Consider the following 19,054-nt stretch of genomic DNA (forward strand, 5'->3'; position numbering starts at 1 on the left):
CCAATGTTTCTACTCAAATCAAATGTAAGACTCTGCAACAGGTTGCTATTGTACCTGCATTGCATTTTATTGGCATCTAAGTAAAGTCTAGCAGGTGGCATTTTATACATATAAATTGCCAGATTTTCTGGGAAACATATGAATGTAAAGATTCTACATTTTTTTACTGATAGGTTTCAGGATCACTACTGGCCTCCTCCAAGTGAATGTGCAAGAACTGGACAGACAATGATTTCTCCAGATGGCCAGAATTTTTCCCTTCATATTCGGATGCCAGGGCTTACTCCTAAGGAGGTAAAGTCCTGTTGTTTCTTCTGTCTGTGCAAAAATAAAATGTATTTATTTAATGTACAAGTAAATATGCCTAAAGTATTTATTACCAACATGAGAGTTCACTGTTTTTTGTTTATTATGTATCTAATATACTTGGAATTATTTTAGTGTTATTTGTGTTGTAACGTATTACTTTTTTAGTGAGTCCTCACATTTTTACTTAGATAAGTTTAATGCTTCTTGAGAAGATAATTGCCTGTATTTGTGCCTGTGTGTGTGCATGCGTGCATGTGTACGTGTGTGTGCATTAGTTGAGGATGAGTCATTATTGCAGATAAGGTTTGTCTTATCTCTGTGTTTTTCCTCCCTCTAAGCATATGATGATTTATTTCCTCAGAGGTGTATGTTGAAGATTAACTTATCTAAATAGTAATGGAAATACTCAAAGTAAAAAATAGGTGGCTTGATCCATCTGTAGTAATAAAAGATGATTTTGCAGTGTTTGCTATGGTTATATTTGGAGTAACTGACATTGTTGTGCAGTGTTTTAAAGTATATAGTATTAGATAAAATTGTACTTCGGCATCAAATATCATCTACATACTGTATGCTCCTAGACAAGTGAAGTTTTCTAAGCATCTGACATTGAACCATTTTTAGTTCTTTACAATTAAATAATGGATACATTTGGTTGAATGATGCTTAATCCATTTGAAACAATATGCATGTATGATTTTAGCTTTCATAGAAGCTTTGATTTCAAAAACTTTTTTCTTATACTGTAGGTATAATTAATTCTCTGCTGCATATTATGCATAGAAACTGTGCATATGCATTTACATGGGCCCATAATAGTTGTGGTAGTTTTGCAGATGTGCTCATAGTAGATGTAAAGCTGGTTTCAGTATATGGGACAAGCTGCTACTTACTTTAAAAATATTTGCAGAAGTACTTTTAAATGTAATATTCTCAGTTACCCTCCATGCCACCTCACAGCTCCAGAGTCATGGGTTCATTTCACAGTCTAGGATCTGTGTGGATTTTTCTTTGTTCTCCTGTTGTGTGCCTTCTCTTTTCAAATGTATGTATGTTTGGCTGTTTCTCAGCATTAAATTCACAATGTATAAATTAATATGCCCAGTGATTGACTGGAGTTCTGGCTGCAGATGCCTTCTTCCCTGTGCTCAACATAATTCCCCTATCCCTCAAAAATCTGTTTTTGATCAAGCAGATTCAGGAAAATAATGAATAGATGCATAATTATTACTAATAATTTAAATATAGTATTACTATAAATCAATCATTTCTTGAAATTTGTCTTGATTATATGGCATAAAGTGTCCGTTTTTCTGAGAAGAAACTTACCTTACCCTTTCAGACAGTCCACTGCAAAAGGTAAAGATAGATGCAGTTCCTTTTAATTCTGCCTGTTTTGTGATAAGATGATCAGCATGAAAATATAATGAACAAGTGAAAAATTGTAAGCAATCTGTTTATTATACATTCTGAGCCATACAAGGTCTATTAAATAATGAGACTGACACAATAACTCACTTTTATTTATATAACAATTCTAATTCTTGTACCCTTAAATATACTCCCCATTCGCAATTATGCTTCAATGCAGACTTGGTTCCCACAGGTCGAAAGCATGAAACAGATCTGTTTCCGTCAGCTGTTTCAAGACATCTGACGTTTTATTTTTTACTGCATCCATTGACTCAAAACGTGTTCCCTTAAGCACCGATTTCATTTTAGGAAAACACATGTGCACAAGACATGCAGTCTTCCCGGTAAGCCTCAGTAAGCATTTGAAAAAATTCCATTGGTATTTTGTGCAGTTTTACTAAAAATTTAAAATTCACATGTTGCTCAACTTTTAAACTTAGCATGATTCCAGCACACAAGCGCAAACACAACTGCATTAAACAGTGACTAACAATCAACCAAACAGCAGAAATTGTTATCGTTAGTTGTGCAGATTTGGACAGGTTTAAACCTGCATGGCAAGTGCTCATAATCAGTTCTCACTACTTTAAGAGATAGAAACACAGTCTCGTTATTTAATAGACAGACCTTGTAGTTATGAAATTAGTCAAACCACTGCTTAAAAGTGAGTTCAGTGACATTACCAGTAATAGTAATAGAAGTAGTACATAGTAGAAATGAAAATAGAACACTTTACTAATCTTGATATCATTTTAGATAGATAGAACTTTATTTGTCCCCGGTGGAAACTTTACGTGTACTTTATAAATATATATACAAATACTTACCTATAAGACTTTTTTTGCAACAATGGTACTTTAAAAAACATTGCAATGTGTTTAAGGCTCTTGGCCTAGCATTGCACACATATTTGTATTCTATTAAGACAGAAAAATATATAGCTCATTTTCAAGGCAAATTCTAAATTTTCCACCCCACCATTCACAAATTGACGACATTTCCATGTTTCTTTTGAAATATGCAAAAGGCTTACTATTTCAACAACATCTGTAGATATCTGTAGTTGAACAATGAGAACAGACCTTATGTTTTTAATTTTTGTATAGTCCTAGAGCTAGCTGCCTCTTCCTGGGCCTTGACAGAAGTGATATTTATAATATGTGAGTGTCATTGCCATGAATTGTCAATATTACATTCAGTGAAATAAAAAAAATATTCAGCAATATTGTAAATGTCAGTACCTTTTTAGAGTAGTTTTAGGTGTAGTTTCTTCTGACAGTATTCACCCCTTGATGTTTTTCATATTTTCTAAAATTAGCATTTATAATACAGTGATCCCTCGCTATATCGCGCTTCGCCTTTCGCGGCTTCACTCCATCGCGGATTTTATATGTAAGCATATTTAAATATATATCGCGGATTTTTTGCTGGTTCATGGATTTCTGCGGACAATGGGTCTTTTAATTTCTGGTACATGCTTCCTCAGTTGGTTTGCCCAGTTGATTTCATACAAGGGACGCTATTGGCAGATGGCTGAGAAGCTAGATTGCTTACTTTTCTCTCTGTCTTGCGCTGACTATCTGTGATCCTGACGTATGGGGATTGAGCAGGGGGGCTGTTCGCACACCTAGACGATACGGATGCTCGTCTAAAAATGCTGAAAGATTATCTTCACGTTGCAATCTTTTGTGCAGCTGCTTCCTGAAACGACATGCTGCACAGTGCTTCGCATACTTAAAAGCTCGAAGGGCACGTATTGATTTTTGACTGAAAAACAAACTCTCTCTCTCTCTCTCTCTCTCTCTCTCCCTGCTCCTGACGGAGGGGGTGTGAGCTGCCGCCTTCAACAGCTTTGTGCCGCGGTGCTTCGCATACGTAAAAGCCAAACAGCTCTATTGATTTCTTTGCTAGAGATTGTTTTCTCTATCTATGTGACATTCTGTGCTCCTGACACGCACTCCTCTGAAGAGGAAGATATGTTTGCATTCTTTTAATTGTGAGACAGAACTGTCATCTCTGTCTTGTCATGGAGCACAGTTTAAACTTTTGAAAAAGAGACAAATGTTTGTTTGCAGTGTTTGAATAACGTTCCTGTCTCTCTACAACCTCCTGTGTTTCTGTGCAAATCTGTGACCCAAGCATGACAATATAAAAATAACCATATAAACATATGGTTTCTACTTCGCGGATTTTCTTATTTCGCGGGTGGCTCTGGAACGCAACCCCCGCGATGGAGGAGGGATTACTGTAAAGTTAATAATACTATTGTTGCTTTTCTGCTCAAAAACACAAAATGAATGATTTTGTTGATGTCTTCATGGATAGTGTTGTGTTGTAAAAATTAACACTAATGTTATATCTTTATGGATCTGCAAAGCAGTCCTGGCCTGTGCAGTTCTCCCTGTGTCTTAGTGCATTTTTTCAGAGTATACTAGTTTCTTCTATCCTATGCTAGTATTTGTGGTCATCCCAGGTACTGTTGGGATATGTTCTAATTTTTCCAAACTTATTAGGGGATTAGCCACATTAAAAAAAAAAAAGCTTCTTGAATGCATTTATATGATTGTAATAAATACTCACCCATTGGTTTTAAGCTTTGTGCGGAATGTTGCCTTGCAACTTTGTGGACCTGGAGAAAGCATATGACAGGGTGCCTTGAGGGGAGCTGTGGTATTGTATGAAGAAGTCGCGAGTGGCAGAGAAGTATGTAAAAGTTGTACAGGATATGTATGAGGAAAGTGTGTCAGTGGTGAGGTCTGCAGTAGGAGTGACGGATGCTTTCAAGGTGGAGTTGGGATTACATCAGGGATCATCTCTGAGCCCTTTCTTATTTGCAATGGTGATGAACAGGTTGACAGACGAGAATTAGACAGGAGTCCCCGTGGACTATGATGTTTGCTGATGACATTTTGATCTGTAGTGGTAGTAGGGAGCAGGTTGAGAAGACCCTGGAAATTTAGAGTTATGCTCTGGAGAGGAGAGGAATGAAGTTCAGTAGGAACAAGACAGAATACATGTGTGTAAATGAGAGGGAGGTCAGTGGAATGGTGAGAATGCAAGGAGAAGAGTTGGGATCAACAGTACAGAGTAATGGGGATTGTGGAAAAGAGGTGAAAAAGAGAGTGCAGGCAGGGTGGAGTGGGCTGAGAAGAGTGTCAGGTGTAATTTATGACAGATGGGTATCAGCAAGAGTGAAAGGGAAGGTCTATAGGACGGTAGTGAGACCATTAATGTTATATGAGTTGGAGACGGGGGCACTGACCAGAAAGCAGGAGACAGAGTTGGAGGTAGCAGAGTTAAAGATGCTAAGATTTGCACTGGGTATGACGAGGATGGATAGGATTAGAAATTAGTACATTAGAGGGACAGCTCAAGTTGGACGGTTGGGAGACAAAGTCAGAGAGGTGAGATTGCGATGGTTTGGACATGTGCAGAGGAAAGATGCTGAGTATATTGGGAGAAGGATGTTAAGGATAGAGCTGCTAGGTAAGAGGAAAATATGACGGCCTAAGAGGAGATTTATGGATGTGGTGAGAGAGGACATGCAGGTGATGGGTGTAACAGAACAAGATGCAGAGGACAGAAAGATATGGAAAAAAGATGATCCGCTGTGGCAACCCCTAACGGGAGCAGCCAAAAGAAGAAGAAGGTTTTAAGCTTTGTACACTCTATGGTAACAACACCAGGTCTCAGACTACTCTTCACTTGTAGTTTCAGATCTCACCGTTGCTTCCTAAAAAAGGGGTGCTTTATTTTACTCAAGTACATTTCATTTGGATATTAAAATTTTTGATTCAAAATAGTTTATAAATGGTTAAAAAAATATGAAAATGCTTCATATGCTGAAAAGATCACCAGTTCATAATCTTTTGAAAAACAAATGAAAACCAAAAAACTCCAGAAGATAAAATCTTTAAAGGAGTGGCATAGTGATGCAGTGGTTATCAGTACCGCTTCATGACTTTAGATGATTCAGTATGAACTCTGCCAGGGCGCAGTCTGTGTAGAACTTGCACTTAACTGTGTAATCAAACTTTCAGAAAGACACTTAGTACAATGCAAATGTTAACTGATAGATAAGCTGATGGCTGAGTGAATCAGTGAACTATGTGGTAATGCCACATCCTTTCCCCAAAGTCGGGAAGCTTCACCTTCATCAGGCTGGTCCCACCCTGGGTGAATCAAAGATGAGTTGCTCTTATCTGGTCCTAGCCTCCTCAGTAGCACACAGCTCTGTCTTTTTGAAGACCACATCTCTGTTCTTCCCAAAAACGTCCTTGGTCTTTGAAGGGCAGAAATTATTTCTGTGCTGTTGAAACTTCCCTATGTTCATAGTTATGCCCCAGTTTAAGACAAGAAAAAAATCCTTCCCAGAACCTTTAAGAAGTTACCATCCTGACTATTTTGGAGAAGCAAGCATAGACTTCAAGGTATGCTATAGTGACCAAGAACATTGTAGCCATGTTGATTAAACAAGAGTTACGTTGTTGATATGGATGACCCTCTCTCTATCTGTTATTTTTCCATGGATACCTGCATGAATTTGTACTTGGGATGTTAAGTTAAATATGTGTCATGTACTGTAGGACTTTGTACAGTATATGCTCAAGGATACACACACACACACAAAGTATGCACAGAACTGTAGACTATGCGAAGTAGGAGAGTTCTGTGTTAATTAGCTATTATAGAGAAAAGCATCATTTTGTAAATGTTCTTACAATTTGTTTTTTTTTTAGCATTTTACCATTAATTAAGCACTTTGAGCTACATCATTTGTATGAAAATGAGCTATATAAAGAAATGTTGTTATTGTAATTATTCAACCATCTTTTTTTGTAAGCTACAATAAAGACATCTAATCATAATGATGCTGATGAACCATTCACTATATAATACTATATTTAGTGCAGTCAGCTTTTGAATTTGTAAAATATACAAAAACTCTGCCTTTGTTTATATAAAAGAGAGAGACTGGCATGGTAATGTTACACATACTAATCTATGATAACACCCAGAGATAAGTATTTTTGAGTAAGACAAATATAATAATAAACACTGCTTTAAACGTTACAAGTGTTTTCACCTGAACTACTTTTATAAAAACACATGACAGGCAGAGAGGCCCATAGCATGTAGTATGTTTCCCTGTCCTGTCCATACATGCCAGCATGTATGCATGAAAATCTGAAAATCATGTTTTTGACATACACGTTAGACACATGATCAGCTTCTGAAGTTGAAAGGCCCCAGAGAGCAGCTCACATTTGAAAAATTTTAAGGCTGCTGTTTTGAAGAGTGTCTTTTTCCTTGATGATAATAGTAGATATCAGAATAAAAGGGAAATGTTAGTCCTAGAAATGATCTATGAATACTAGATTGAAGTCTGAAAACAGTTTTTGTTTGAAGTTACATAATGTATTGTATATTGGAAGTAACTGAAGTATTTGAACACCTAAAATATAATGCATATTCTCATGGCATTTGGGATTGACCTCAAGATTCAGACATAGTTCTGCATGGCAGGATTCCCTGTTAAATGGCAATTGTTTATAGCATGGGTTCTTAAACTTTTTTTTATCTGGGGACATGAATCAGGAAGGAGAATTATTACCATAAAACAGCAGAACCTTGCATATACAAGTAACAAAGGTCATATATTAAAAACAGTAAAAGCCTTTGTTTCCATTTAAGTATTTCTCACAGAAATTTACTGAAGGAGAAAAATGTAATGCAAACATTGTTAATAAAAAATAATTATTCAAAATAGGGAATAGATTTATGATGTATATCACTGATGTATATCACTGTTAGTTTAATAAGGCTAAGAGAAGTAAATGCTTTATAAGCAGTGCTCCATGAGTATAATTATTTTTGAAATTATTGTAAGAATGGTCGCTTAACATAGTCATTTGATTCATGGTGCTGGATAAGGAATAAAGTAGTCAAAAAATAATTAGTTGATGAAGGGTATTTACATTTCCTTAAATAACATATATGTATTTGAAATTATGTTTTTTAAATGAGTGTCATCATTAACAATATATTCTTCTGAATGAGTTCACAAATAAAACTCAACAAACTGAGTAAAAAAAATTTGAGACGCTTAGCTAAATTACTCCTAAAAATGTATGCCCTCTTTGCATATTATGTGCATGATGGGCTCAATTTTGATGAAGAATTCAGCAAACATTTAAGTCTGAAGTGTATAGTGCTACTGGTTGTTGTACTACCAAGCTTCTACTCTTCTTTAAGTCTACTTTACATCTGTCTAATCCTTTTGATATTTTCTGATGTTTTATAGATAGACAGATAGATAGATACTTTATTAATCCCAAGGGGAAATTCACATACTCCAGCAACAGCATACTGATACAAAAAACAATATTAAATTAAAGAGTAATAAAAATGCAGGTAAAAACAGACAATAACTTTGAATAATGTTAATGTTTACCCCCCAGTCGCATAGTTTGGGGGAGGAACGATCTCCTCAGTCTGTCAGTGGAGCAGGACAGTGACAGCAGTCTGTCGCTGAAGCTGCTCCTCTGTTTGGAGATGATCCTATTTAGTGGATGCAGTGGATTCTCCATAATTGATAGGAGCCTGCTGAGCGCCCGTCGCTCTGCCACGGATGTCAAACTGTCCAGCTCCATGCCTACAATAGAGCCTGCTTTCCTCACCAGTTTGTCCAGGCGTGAGGCGTCCTTCTTCTTAATGCTGCCTCCCCAGCACACCACCACGTAGAAGAGGGCGCTCGCCACAACCGTCTGATAGAACATCTGTAGCATCTTATTGTAGATATTGAAAGATGCCAGTCTTCTAAGGAAGTATAGCCGGCTCTGTCCTCTCTTGCACAGAGAATCAGTATTGGCAGTCCAGTCCAATTTATCATCCAGCTGCACTCCCAGGTATTTATAGGTCTGCACCTTCTGCACACAGTCACCTCTGATGATCACGGGGTCCATGAGGGGCCAGGGCCTCCTAAAATCCACCACCAGCTCCTTGGTTTTGCTGGTGTTCAGGTGTAGGTGGTTTGAGTCGCACCATTTAACAAAGTCCTTGATGAGGTTCCTATATTCCTCCTCCTACCCACTCCTGATGCAGCCCACGATAGCAGTGTCGTCAGCGAACTTTTGCACGTGGCAGGACTCCGAGTTGTATTGGAAGACCGATGTATATAGGCTGAACAGGACCGGAGAAAGTACAGTTCCCCTGCGGCACTCCTGTGTTGCTGACCACAATGTCAGACCTGCAGTTCTCGAGACGCACATACTGAGGTCTGTTTGTAAGATAGTCCACAATCCATGCCACCAGGTATGAATCTACTCCCATCTCTGTCAGCTTTTCCCTAAGGAGCAGAGGTTGGATGGTGCTGAAGTCGCTAGAGAAGTCTAGAAACATAATTCTTACAGCACCGCTACCTCTGTCCAAGTGGGTGAGTGATCGGTGTAGCATATAGATGATGGCGTCCTCTGCTTCACCTTCTCCTGGTATGCGAACTGCAGAGGGTCAAGGGCGTGGCGTACCTGTGGCCTCAGGTGGTGAAGCAGCAGCCGCTCCATGGTCTTCATCACATGTGACGTCAGAGCGACAGGCCGGAAGTCGTTCAGCTCACTAGGACGTGATCCCTTTGGGACTGGGGTGATACAAGATGTTTTCCAAAGCCTTGGGACTCTCCCCTGTTCCATGCTCAGGTTGAAGATGCGCTGTAGAGGACTCCCCAGCTCCAGCACACAGACCTTCAGCAGTCGTGGCGATACTCCATCTGGACCCGCTGCTTTGCTGGCATGAAGTCTCCTCAGCTCTCTGCTCACCTGCGCTGCTGTAATTATGGGTGGGGATGTCTTTCCTATGCTGGTATCAGCAGAAGGATGGGTGGAGGGTGAAGTATTCCGAAGTGAGAGTGGGTTAGGGTGGTCAATCATGTTAAAGAAGTTGTAGTTATATTATAGTTCTAAGTGGTTCAACAAACACATCAGTAAACTGAAATTTCTCTAACCTGTTTTTGATAGTGTTAAAATAAAGAATTCATCCTTTTCGAAGTATGTTAAGCTTAATACAAAATCATTGCAAAGCTGTTGCAGATTTTGATTCAATGTTAACCGTATTGGCAAACACGATGAAGGCACCAACCAGTTTACATGACCACTGAAACTGAATTTAACCGCGACACTGTATGTTCGCCCACCATATTGACTTACCCCCCACAACACCCTGAAAATTGTCACATTCTTGTGCTTCACCAGTTTTTTCCCTCCATTTTCAACATTTCAAACTAGCACAAGTAACTTTACCTCACAAGCTTGTTTGTCTTTTCCTTCACTCAACCTCTTTCTTATATGCGTCTTTGCTTCTCAGTCATCTCAGTTTGACTGTATCACAGGTAGGTGTCTTGGAGAATATTAATTATATTGTTGTGTCATAACAATAAAAACATGGTTTACTAAGATGGTGTACTACTACAATAAAAAGTGCTCTAAACCAAGGATGGTTTATCACTTGCAACTAAATTAGTTCTGACAGATTCAGCTAATTTTACTACACAATCATTTGGTAACCCCTCTCAAATATATTGGTGAACCATTGTTTAAGAAACATTGGTTTGTAGGAATGAGTACAAACATGTAGGTGATTTTTAAATTTTTATTTAGAATTCAAGCTGGACATCATTGATTGATTGATTGAGATAGTAATTAATTAATAATCAAACTAAGTTATTTTTCTTATTTCCAATACAGTAATCCCTCCTCCATCGCGGGGGTTGCGTTCCAGAGCCACCCGCGAAATAAGAAAATCCGCGAAGTAGAAACCATATGTTTATATGGTTATTTTTATATTGTCATGCTTGGGTCACAGATTTGCGCAGAAACACAGGAGGTTGTAGAGAGACAGGAACGTTATTCAAACACTGCAAACAAACATTTGTCTCTTTTTCAAAAGTTTAAACTGTGCTCCATGACAAGACAGAGATGACAGTTCTGTCTCACAATTAAAAGAATGCAAACATATCTTCCTTTTCAAAGGAGTGCGTGTCAGGAGCACAGAATGTCACATAGATAGAGAAAACAATCTCTGGCAAACAAATCAATAGGGCTGTTTGGCTTAAGTATGCGAAGCACCACGGCACAAAGCTGTTGAAGGTGGCAGCTCACACCCCCTCCGTCAGGAGCAGACAAAGAGAGAGAGAGAGAGAGATAGAGAGACAGAGTTTGTTTTTCAAGCAAAAATCAATACGTGCCCTTCGAGCTTTTAAGTATGCGAAGCACCGTGCAGCTGCACAAAAGATAGCAACGTGAAGATAATCTTTCAGCATTTTTAGACGAGCGTCCGTATCGTCTAGGTGTGCGAACAGCCCCCCTGCTCAATCCCCCTACGTCAGGATCACAGAAAGTCAGCGCAAGAGAAAGAGAAAAGTAAGCTGGGTCGCTTCTCAGCCATCTGCCAATAGCGTCCCTTGTATGAAATCAACTGGGAAAACCAACTGAGGAAGCATGTACCAGAAATTAAAAGACCCATTGTCCACAGAAACCCGCGAAGCAGTGAAAAATCCGCGATATATATTTAAATATGCTTACATATAAAATCTGCGATGGAGTGAAGCCGCGAAAGGCGAAGCGCAATATAGCGAGGGATTACTGTATCATCTTCAAAACTAATTTAAAATATTTGTGCATGAACATACAGTAGGTCAACTAATTTTTACTGAATGCACATAATAAGTTTACACTGTTTGGTTTGTCTTTTTACTGAAGATAACATCAAGCTCCCCATAGTATCTACCCAAGATTAATTAATTTTTAAAAGATTTTTTTGCTAGAAAAAAAAAACATGGAAACCAGTCTGAAACTCCCATTTTGTATGTATCCTTTATATGCATCTAAATAGGTACATTTTATTTCCAAGAATTTTTTCAGTTAATTGTTTAACTCTTATTGAAAATAGATTTTTTCCACTCAGTCTGGTTCTACCAGTGATTAATTCTGATATTCTGGAAGTGCATTAACATGTACTGCTGAGAAGATTATTGACACTGCTTCTGAGTGTAGTTTTTGTTAAGTTAGTGTTTGGTCTACATTTATTTAATGATAGAAGCCTCCCACACAAAGTATTTACCCTCAACTCATAGCAACACTTGATATTCACGTCATAGGTAATAGTCTGTCTTTATCATGTTTTGAAGAAATCCCCAGCCTTTAAGCAAGCTTCCAATAGTAATTTAGGTTATTTTTATATTTTTAATTTAAGAAATTCTGTTACATTTATAAAAACACTTTTTCTTTGTCCAAGGTTAAAATGTATTAATGTCCGGCTATATAAACAAATTTAAGAGTGCTTGTTTGCTGCGTTTGATATATATGTGTATGTATATACCTAAGTTATCTTAATGTTCAGGTTTTAAACTCAAAAATTTTAGGTGTTGAGTATGATCTCAGATAATCAAGTCTTACAAGCATTCCTGTTATTAGGGTCTGCTCTGGCTCCTATTGCTTTTTTAATGTTCAGCCTGGCATTACTTTTTTATTCTTCTGCTATCTTCATATTTTATCTAAAAGCAATCACATTAAAGTAAATAAAATTACACATAGGTTAGGGTTTTAGACGTTTCTTCATATCATACATTGTTTTTGTGGGCATTCACATATAATGTTGAAGTACCTACCGTGATAGCCTTGTCTGTCTGTCTCCATGAAAATAACTTGGCCCCCCCGGACCAATTTTGTTGAAATGTAGCATACATATTTGTCGAGACAGTTCAGTTTTTGTTACAATATCTTGAACACATTGTGCTGTACACAGTTTTAAAATTTTGAAATGCATTAGCAACTTGAAATGAAGAAATATTCTGGGAGACTTCAATTGCGAATTAGTTCACTGCTTCAATGAGCGATTACACCAACTTGATTATTTTGTATATTTTCCTTTTTGTCACCTCCGATAGACACAACTGACTGCAAACAGAACTCAAACACAGGTTAGTGAAAAACTAGCAGATTGTGTGGGTGGGGTAGGTAGTTGCTTTCACTTGGTGCTTGCACATGTGCAGGACTGCATTCTTGTTATCAGCAAGTACAGCTTGGCATGTGCAGAAACCACTTCATGCATCTTCCTCCTCCTGATGCTTTAATTAGTAATAGGTGAGTTAAGTTATTTTACTAACAGTAAAATTATAAAATGCAAACAAGGAAAACAACGGGTTATTTTATAGATAGATAGATAGATAGATACTTTATTAATCCCAATGGGAAATATGAAGTGTCCTGTGGCATGTAAGCCATTGTGCATGGAGCAAATAAATATTTAATCAGTATTGTTTACCTTATACTAAACGCCATCAGTTTATGCTGAAAGAAAAATCAACAATCCTGGAAAAAGCTGATTCCGGAATGAAGAAAAATGATGTGGTGAAAGCATTTTGGAATCGAGCGTTCATCTTCATCTAACAACTTGTTTTCATTCTGTATTTTTATACCTATATTTCTATTAAAAAAATACATCAAATGTCTCATTTTCATTAGGTGTTCATACCTGTATTTCTGTTTAAAAAAAAAAAAAATCTAACATCTCATTTTCATTGAGTATTCATACTTGTATTTTGATTTAAAAAATTATATCTCAAGTTTTTTTTTTCATTCTGTGTTCGTACCTGTATTTCTGTTTAAAAAAAGTTACATCTAACATCTTGTTTTAAATCTGTATTTTCAGACCTATATTTCTGTTAAAAAAAAGTTCCATCTAACATCTCACTTTCAAATAAAATATTTTTGAAGTTTAAGAAGCACTGTTTTTTTATACAGGTATAGTCAAGCATGGGTCACAGAGTTGCATGAGAGACAGGAAGATGAATACAGGTATTCAAGGAAAATACAGGTACTTTATTACTGTATAGAGAAGTCAGGTACAGCCTCAAGACTTCATTCAGTATAGCAGCTGTTAGGAGCCGTAACACGGGCGATCATCCTGCTTTAGTTCCCATCTTCAGATTAGAAGATCACCAGTGGCTAAGAATCACTGCTGTGGCAGATATGAGGAGAATGTGAGGAAGAGGAGATCAAAGTCTGGTGTTAAATGTTAAACATTTTGCGACAAGCAGGGTATGTGGTAAACCTGATCCTGCAGAGGACAACCAATTGCTTTGCCCTTGGTCTACTGTTTACTAGACACAACAGAGCAGCTAGGGAGCTGTCCTTGCACCGCTGCCATTAGATATGGCAAATCGCCGGGGACCCCAGTCACAATACTGAAATTTCTGTTATAGCAAGATATTTTTATAGTCCTGTGAGTTTTGTTATAATGGAATTCCACCTGTATATATATTTTTTGTGTCGGCTGAATTATAAGGGCAAGGGCCTCACAGCATAGGCAGTAGACTTTTTTGATTAATTAGTATTTATTGTACATATAAATAGTATCTAATAGTGTGCATTGTAGCTATTCTCTCTTGATCAATCACCAATGAAATATATTTGTTTCTTTTACTGGTTTCTTTGCTTTAGGAGGTATTTACCTTTCTGTGCTTTAGAGTTGCATTATATAAAAGCACTTTTTTGCAGGCCGTTTAAATTTTTAATGAGGTACATTTTAATGATTTACTGACCTCCAATTTGCCTAATGTCTGTTAGAAAAAATCTTTTAGGCTTCTTGCTTTTGTGGTTTTCTTGCATTGATGGATTTGCTTTTATCCACAATTTGTAGTACAAGTAGCTTGAGTAAAGGAACAAAAATATAAAAATATTTTCTGATTTAAAATATAAATAAATAATGATGCATCCAACAGGCAAACATTAAACATTTAGAATTTATTTTATTTTATTAACATTTTTTAGCACTTTTCAGGGGGTGTCTATAAATTCTGTTAAACCAGTGGCAAAAATGATGTCATTAACTGATGTATAAATATCAGTAATTATACATATTATTCATATAATTTAACTGTTCATTTTTTTTTGTTAGCAAATAATTTAGGAACAGACTACAGTTCTACTTGAAAGTTATACTGTGGGGTGCATTCCATTATAATGGAGCAGCCACTGAAAAGCCCATTTAATTGCTGAAAGTATTCATGTAGAACTTTGGTTAGGTATGATGTTACACAGTGTAATACTGTGGAATTCAATCATACAGTTGTTGTTTTATCATTAGCTTGGTTATCTATGCCCTCCATGAAAATGTAACATTTTTTCGATTACAAACAAGAGTGGGTTTATGTAACAGCAAAAACATGGATCATTTTTCAGTGAAGAATTTCATTAATGTCATCAGATGTTCATAAAAAAAAAGAAATGAGTAGATTCTAGACATTCCTGGACAAACAAATTCAAAAACACAGCAGTTTTGAAGGGTTTGACAGATGCATGTGAATCAGCTAGCAGAACAGGAATCTCAATAACAATAAAGTTTACATTTAGCAATAGAACAAACAATCTGCACAGCCAAGTAAGTGTGGCTTCACAGTACACATATATTCTTACATGATCTTGTTTAAACTCATAATGGTCAAGCCACTTTAACAGATTAATTCATTTATAACATCAGGGTACATGTTGCATTTTATGTATAATCATGCTGGTGACATCTGTGAAAACTCATTCAAATTGCATTACCAACAGTATTACAGTTGAAACCCAGTATTTAATAATTCCATAATGATAGCATAAAGAGCATTTGTAATTATGTATATTAACACTAGAATTCCTGAAGCCTATGAAAAAACTTGTGCGTTGTTCTTATATATGCGTGGATTTTTCTTGCGGGGAGGGCTTCTGTTCTCTTTCTTTGATGTAGAACTCTCATCCTCATCTGAGTTCACCTTTGTTATAGCACATCTTTATTTGAAAACAGCAGTGTCAAATGGATGGAGCGTGAACGCAACTGAGAAAATAAAACTGAATAAAAAAAAAAAAAGCTAACCTTTACAAGTACCATGCATTTACACAGGCTGTTACAGATTCAAATCAAATTTATGTTTTTCTTGTATAATAGTAACAATAAGAGCAGCTCACTACTCAGAATGTTTATTTTCGGAAGTGGCCTGGTTTGAACCCGCGACCTGTTGATTACAGTATGAGTCAGTATTTCTTACCATAATACTACCAAAGCAGTTGTGTCAACGAAGTACACTAACCCAATTTCTTTTTCTTTGGTTATATTCTTGAATAGAAGCGCACTTGTTTTGTTATACTTGTACCTTTTGTGAAAGTGTTTATTTGATATTTGGACTTCATTCTTCACACATTATACAGTTCAAGTCAAAATTTTGTCCTTCATACTAAAACATGAAAAAAGTTCAACATTTCTTGCATTTCCTGTCATCCTACACTTACATAGATCTTTGTAGACACAGAACACATGAAATGCATGTGTTCCAAATACAGTGGTACCTCGGTGTACGTCCGCTTTGGAATAAGTCCAACTTGGTATACGTCCTGTTTGGACACGAAAAATTTTGCTTGGTATACAACCTTTGTTTGGAATACGACTTGAGTGCTAGAACACCGCGCGCTACCCTTGTTTACCTCTCTCAAGACAAAGCCACGACTGCCCACGAGTATCAGTATGCCAGTTGCTAGCATTCAGTGAACAAACCTGCACTATAACTCTCTGTTAATTTTTACGTGATTTTGCGTTTGCATATCCGAGACTTGGCTGCTGCACACCGTATGCCGAGAACGACAGTATCTACGATTGAGAAAAACAAAGACATTATTAAATCGGCTAACGTTGTGAAGGGGGTGAAATCGATTACCAAACAATGATCAGGGACATTAGAGCATGTTGAAAAATTGCTTTCGATCTGGATAACAGAAAAAAACAGTGTACTGGCGATAGCGTATCGGAGGCAATGGTTTCCTTCCCAACAATAACATCTCCTCCTCCTCCCTTCTCAGCACCATCCTAGTAGGCACTCGATTCTTCTCAGCATGGTAAAATGAGGTTAAATTTTCATTTATGTCATCTAATTGCTTTTGTATTTATGTATTTTAGTATTAAGCAGTGTTTAAATTATTTTATACAACCCCATCAATGTATAATATGCCAATAACAATAGTATTTTTTTTTCATGGCAACGGATTGATTATTTTACCTTTATTTCTTATGGGAAAAATTTGTTTGGTATAAGTCCAAGGATCTGGAACGGATTAAGGACGTTTACCGTGGTACCACTGTAATGATATATTATTTACCATATACAGCTCCAGGTGCCTCACTTCCAGATAACAAGGCTTGAGCTGGGAGATCTCTTTGCCCTTTCTGTGGTGGTGGGGGATAGGATAGCAGGCTGCTTGTGCTGATCGACACATTTACAAAACAAAAGACACTGAGTAGGAAGGAGCGAAGGGATTTAAGGTGGGCCGGGATTACGAGTTTTTTCATAGGCTTCAGGGATTTAGTGTTAAACATGTGCCATTTTCATCAGATGAACAGTAATGTCAAATCTAATCATTCTAGACACCTTTCTGTAAATATCTAAAGCCAAATCGTGATTCATAAATCTATGCATGAACACTAAGTAAGTGCAGAGGTGAAGGTTTGTGTTCCACACTGAAAAAAGACAATAGTGTGTGCCTTTTCATCCCAGAGGTCATGGTTAAGATGAAAGTCAGCATGTTCTTTTCCTACAGATCTATTTGACATTCATAGTACAAATTATATTATTATTAGGTGCCATTGACTCGGGTTCAAGTCCTAGCAACTTGATGAATTAAAAATCTATAAAGAAGTTGGTTTTGTGCTAGTCTGGCAAAGTCCTCTAGCATTATCCCCGTGGTTGTCATCAACATGTCCAGCCTTCTGGTTATAGATTTCCCATCTGATTCCTTCTATCTACTCAAACATTGTTTCTTTCTCTAGTGATCTCTCTCTTCTGACAATGTGAGCAAGATAAGACAGTCATAACTTCATTATTTGGACATCAAGAGACATAGTTGGTTTGATCTCTTCCAAAATCAATTTATTAGTTTTTCTGGTGGTCCACGACACACATAGAATCCTTCTCCAGCACCAAAGTTTAAAAGAATCAAATCTTATTTCTGTCTTGTTTCTTTAGTGTCTAGCTTTCGCACCTGTAATTGACCACTGAGAAAATGAGTGCGTGGACAAACATGCACTTCTTTTTAAGTGTTATTTTCTTGCCTTTGAATATTTTGCCATAAGTCTTCATTGTAGAGTGAACAAGTGCTATTTTGCGGAGTACTTCTTCAATGCTATTTGCTACCATGTTTATGAAAGAGCCCAGGAGACTGAAATTCTTTACAGCGTCAATTCTATGAATGTCAAGCTCAAAAACGTAATCATTTTCCGTGTTCATGATCTTCGACTTTATGTCCAATTCTAATCCCATGTTATGACTTTCGACTTTGAATTTTTCTCAGTAAATGCAGCATGTCTTCTTCATTGCTGGTGATGAGTGTTGTGTCATCTGCATAGTGCAGGTTGTTTATATTTCAGCTGCCAGCCTTGAAATGAAAGATCTTTTCTTCCAAATTTGCTTTTCTTAAGGTGTCTTCGCTGTAGAGGTTGAACAGGTAAGGTGACAAGACGCATCTTTGCCTGATATCATGTTTTATTGGAAACCAATCACTGTTGCCATATTCAGTTCTCACTGCAGCTTCTTGACTTTCATAGAAGATCTTTATCAACTGAGTTATGTGATTGGGTATTCCCATTTATGCAAGAGTTTTCCTTAATTTATTATGATCCACACAGTCAAAAGTGTTGCTGTAGTTGAGGGGACAAAATTCACAGAATTAATCAAGGATAAGAATTTCTTCTGTATTCACTCTATAATGTTTAAAACAGTATTGGAATCTAAATGTTGTCAAACAGTAACCATAGATTGCTACAATAACTGCAGCAAATATATTTTTATTCTTGCAGTTACTGTATTTATGAAAAAATTATGTGCTAGCCATCCTTTTACAAAACCCACTTATCCAGGGCAGGGTTGTGGGGTAGCTGGAGCCTATCCATAAGGCAGAAACAACAACACCCCAACAAGGCTTCAGTCCATCACAGAGAGAAGACACACATGTGCCAGTGATTAGGGATTGCATTGTGCCACTGTCCTTTCAGGTTTACTCTTGGGCCCTAATGCATACTTTTTATTGCCACTGTAATCGCTTTTTAAATGGATACTCCACCCAAAAAGTATATTTTTCCCATGTAGTTTTGAGTAGCTGATGAGAGAAATTTTTAACCTCATGTTTTTGTGTAGACAGAGCAAAACAGTGTTTCTGATGGAACAAGACCCAATAGTGAGCAATGCTGAACAACAGTAAGCAATGTTAAGAATGTCCATGGAAAAAAAAATTAGTTTTTTGTGTTGCATAATCCA

At 37.1% G+C, this 19,054-nt stretch overlaps 1 protein-coding gene across 8 annotated transcripts in view; it reads left to right on the top strand.

Annotated features, from left to right (window-relative positions):
• pam (peptidylglycine alpha-amidating monooxygenase) overlaps positions 1 to 19,054 on the top strand; it is a 392,585-nt gene that overhangs the window by 143,463 nt on the left and 230,068 nt on the right. For all 8 annotated transcript variants that reach the window (XM_028805293.2, XM_028805296.2, XM_028805297.2 and 5 more), the window contains exon 3: positions 174 to 294. In XM_028805293.2, the coding sequence (XP_028661126.2) occupies positions 174 to 294 (121 nt within the window). The remainder of the gene's footprint in view (positions 1 to 173; positions 295 to 19,054) is intronic.

The sequence above is a fragment of the Erpetoichthys calabaricus genome, chromosome 7, assembly GCF_900747795.2.
Source record: "Erpetoichthys calabaricus chromosome 7, fErpCal1.3, whole genome shotgun sequence".
Taxonomy (NCBI): Eukaryota; Metazoa; Chordata; class Cladistia; order Polypteriformes; family Polypteridae; genus Erpetoichthys; species Erpetoichthys calabaricus.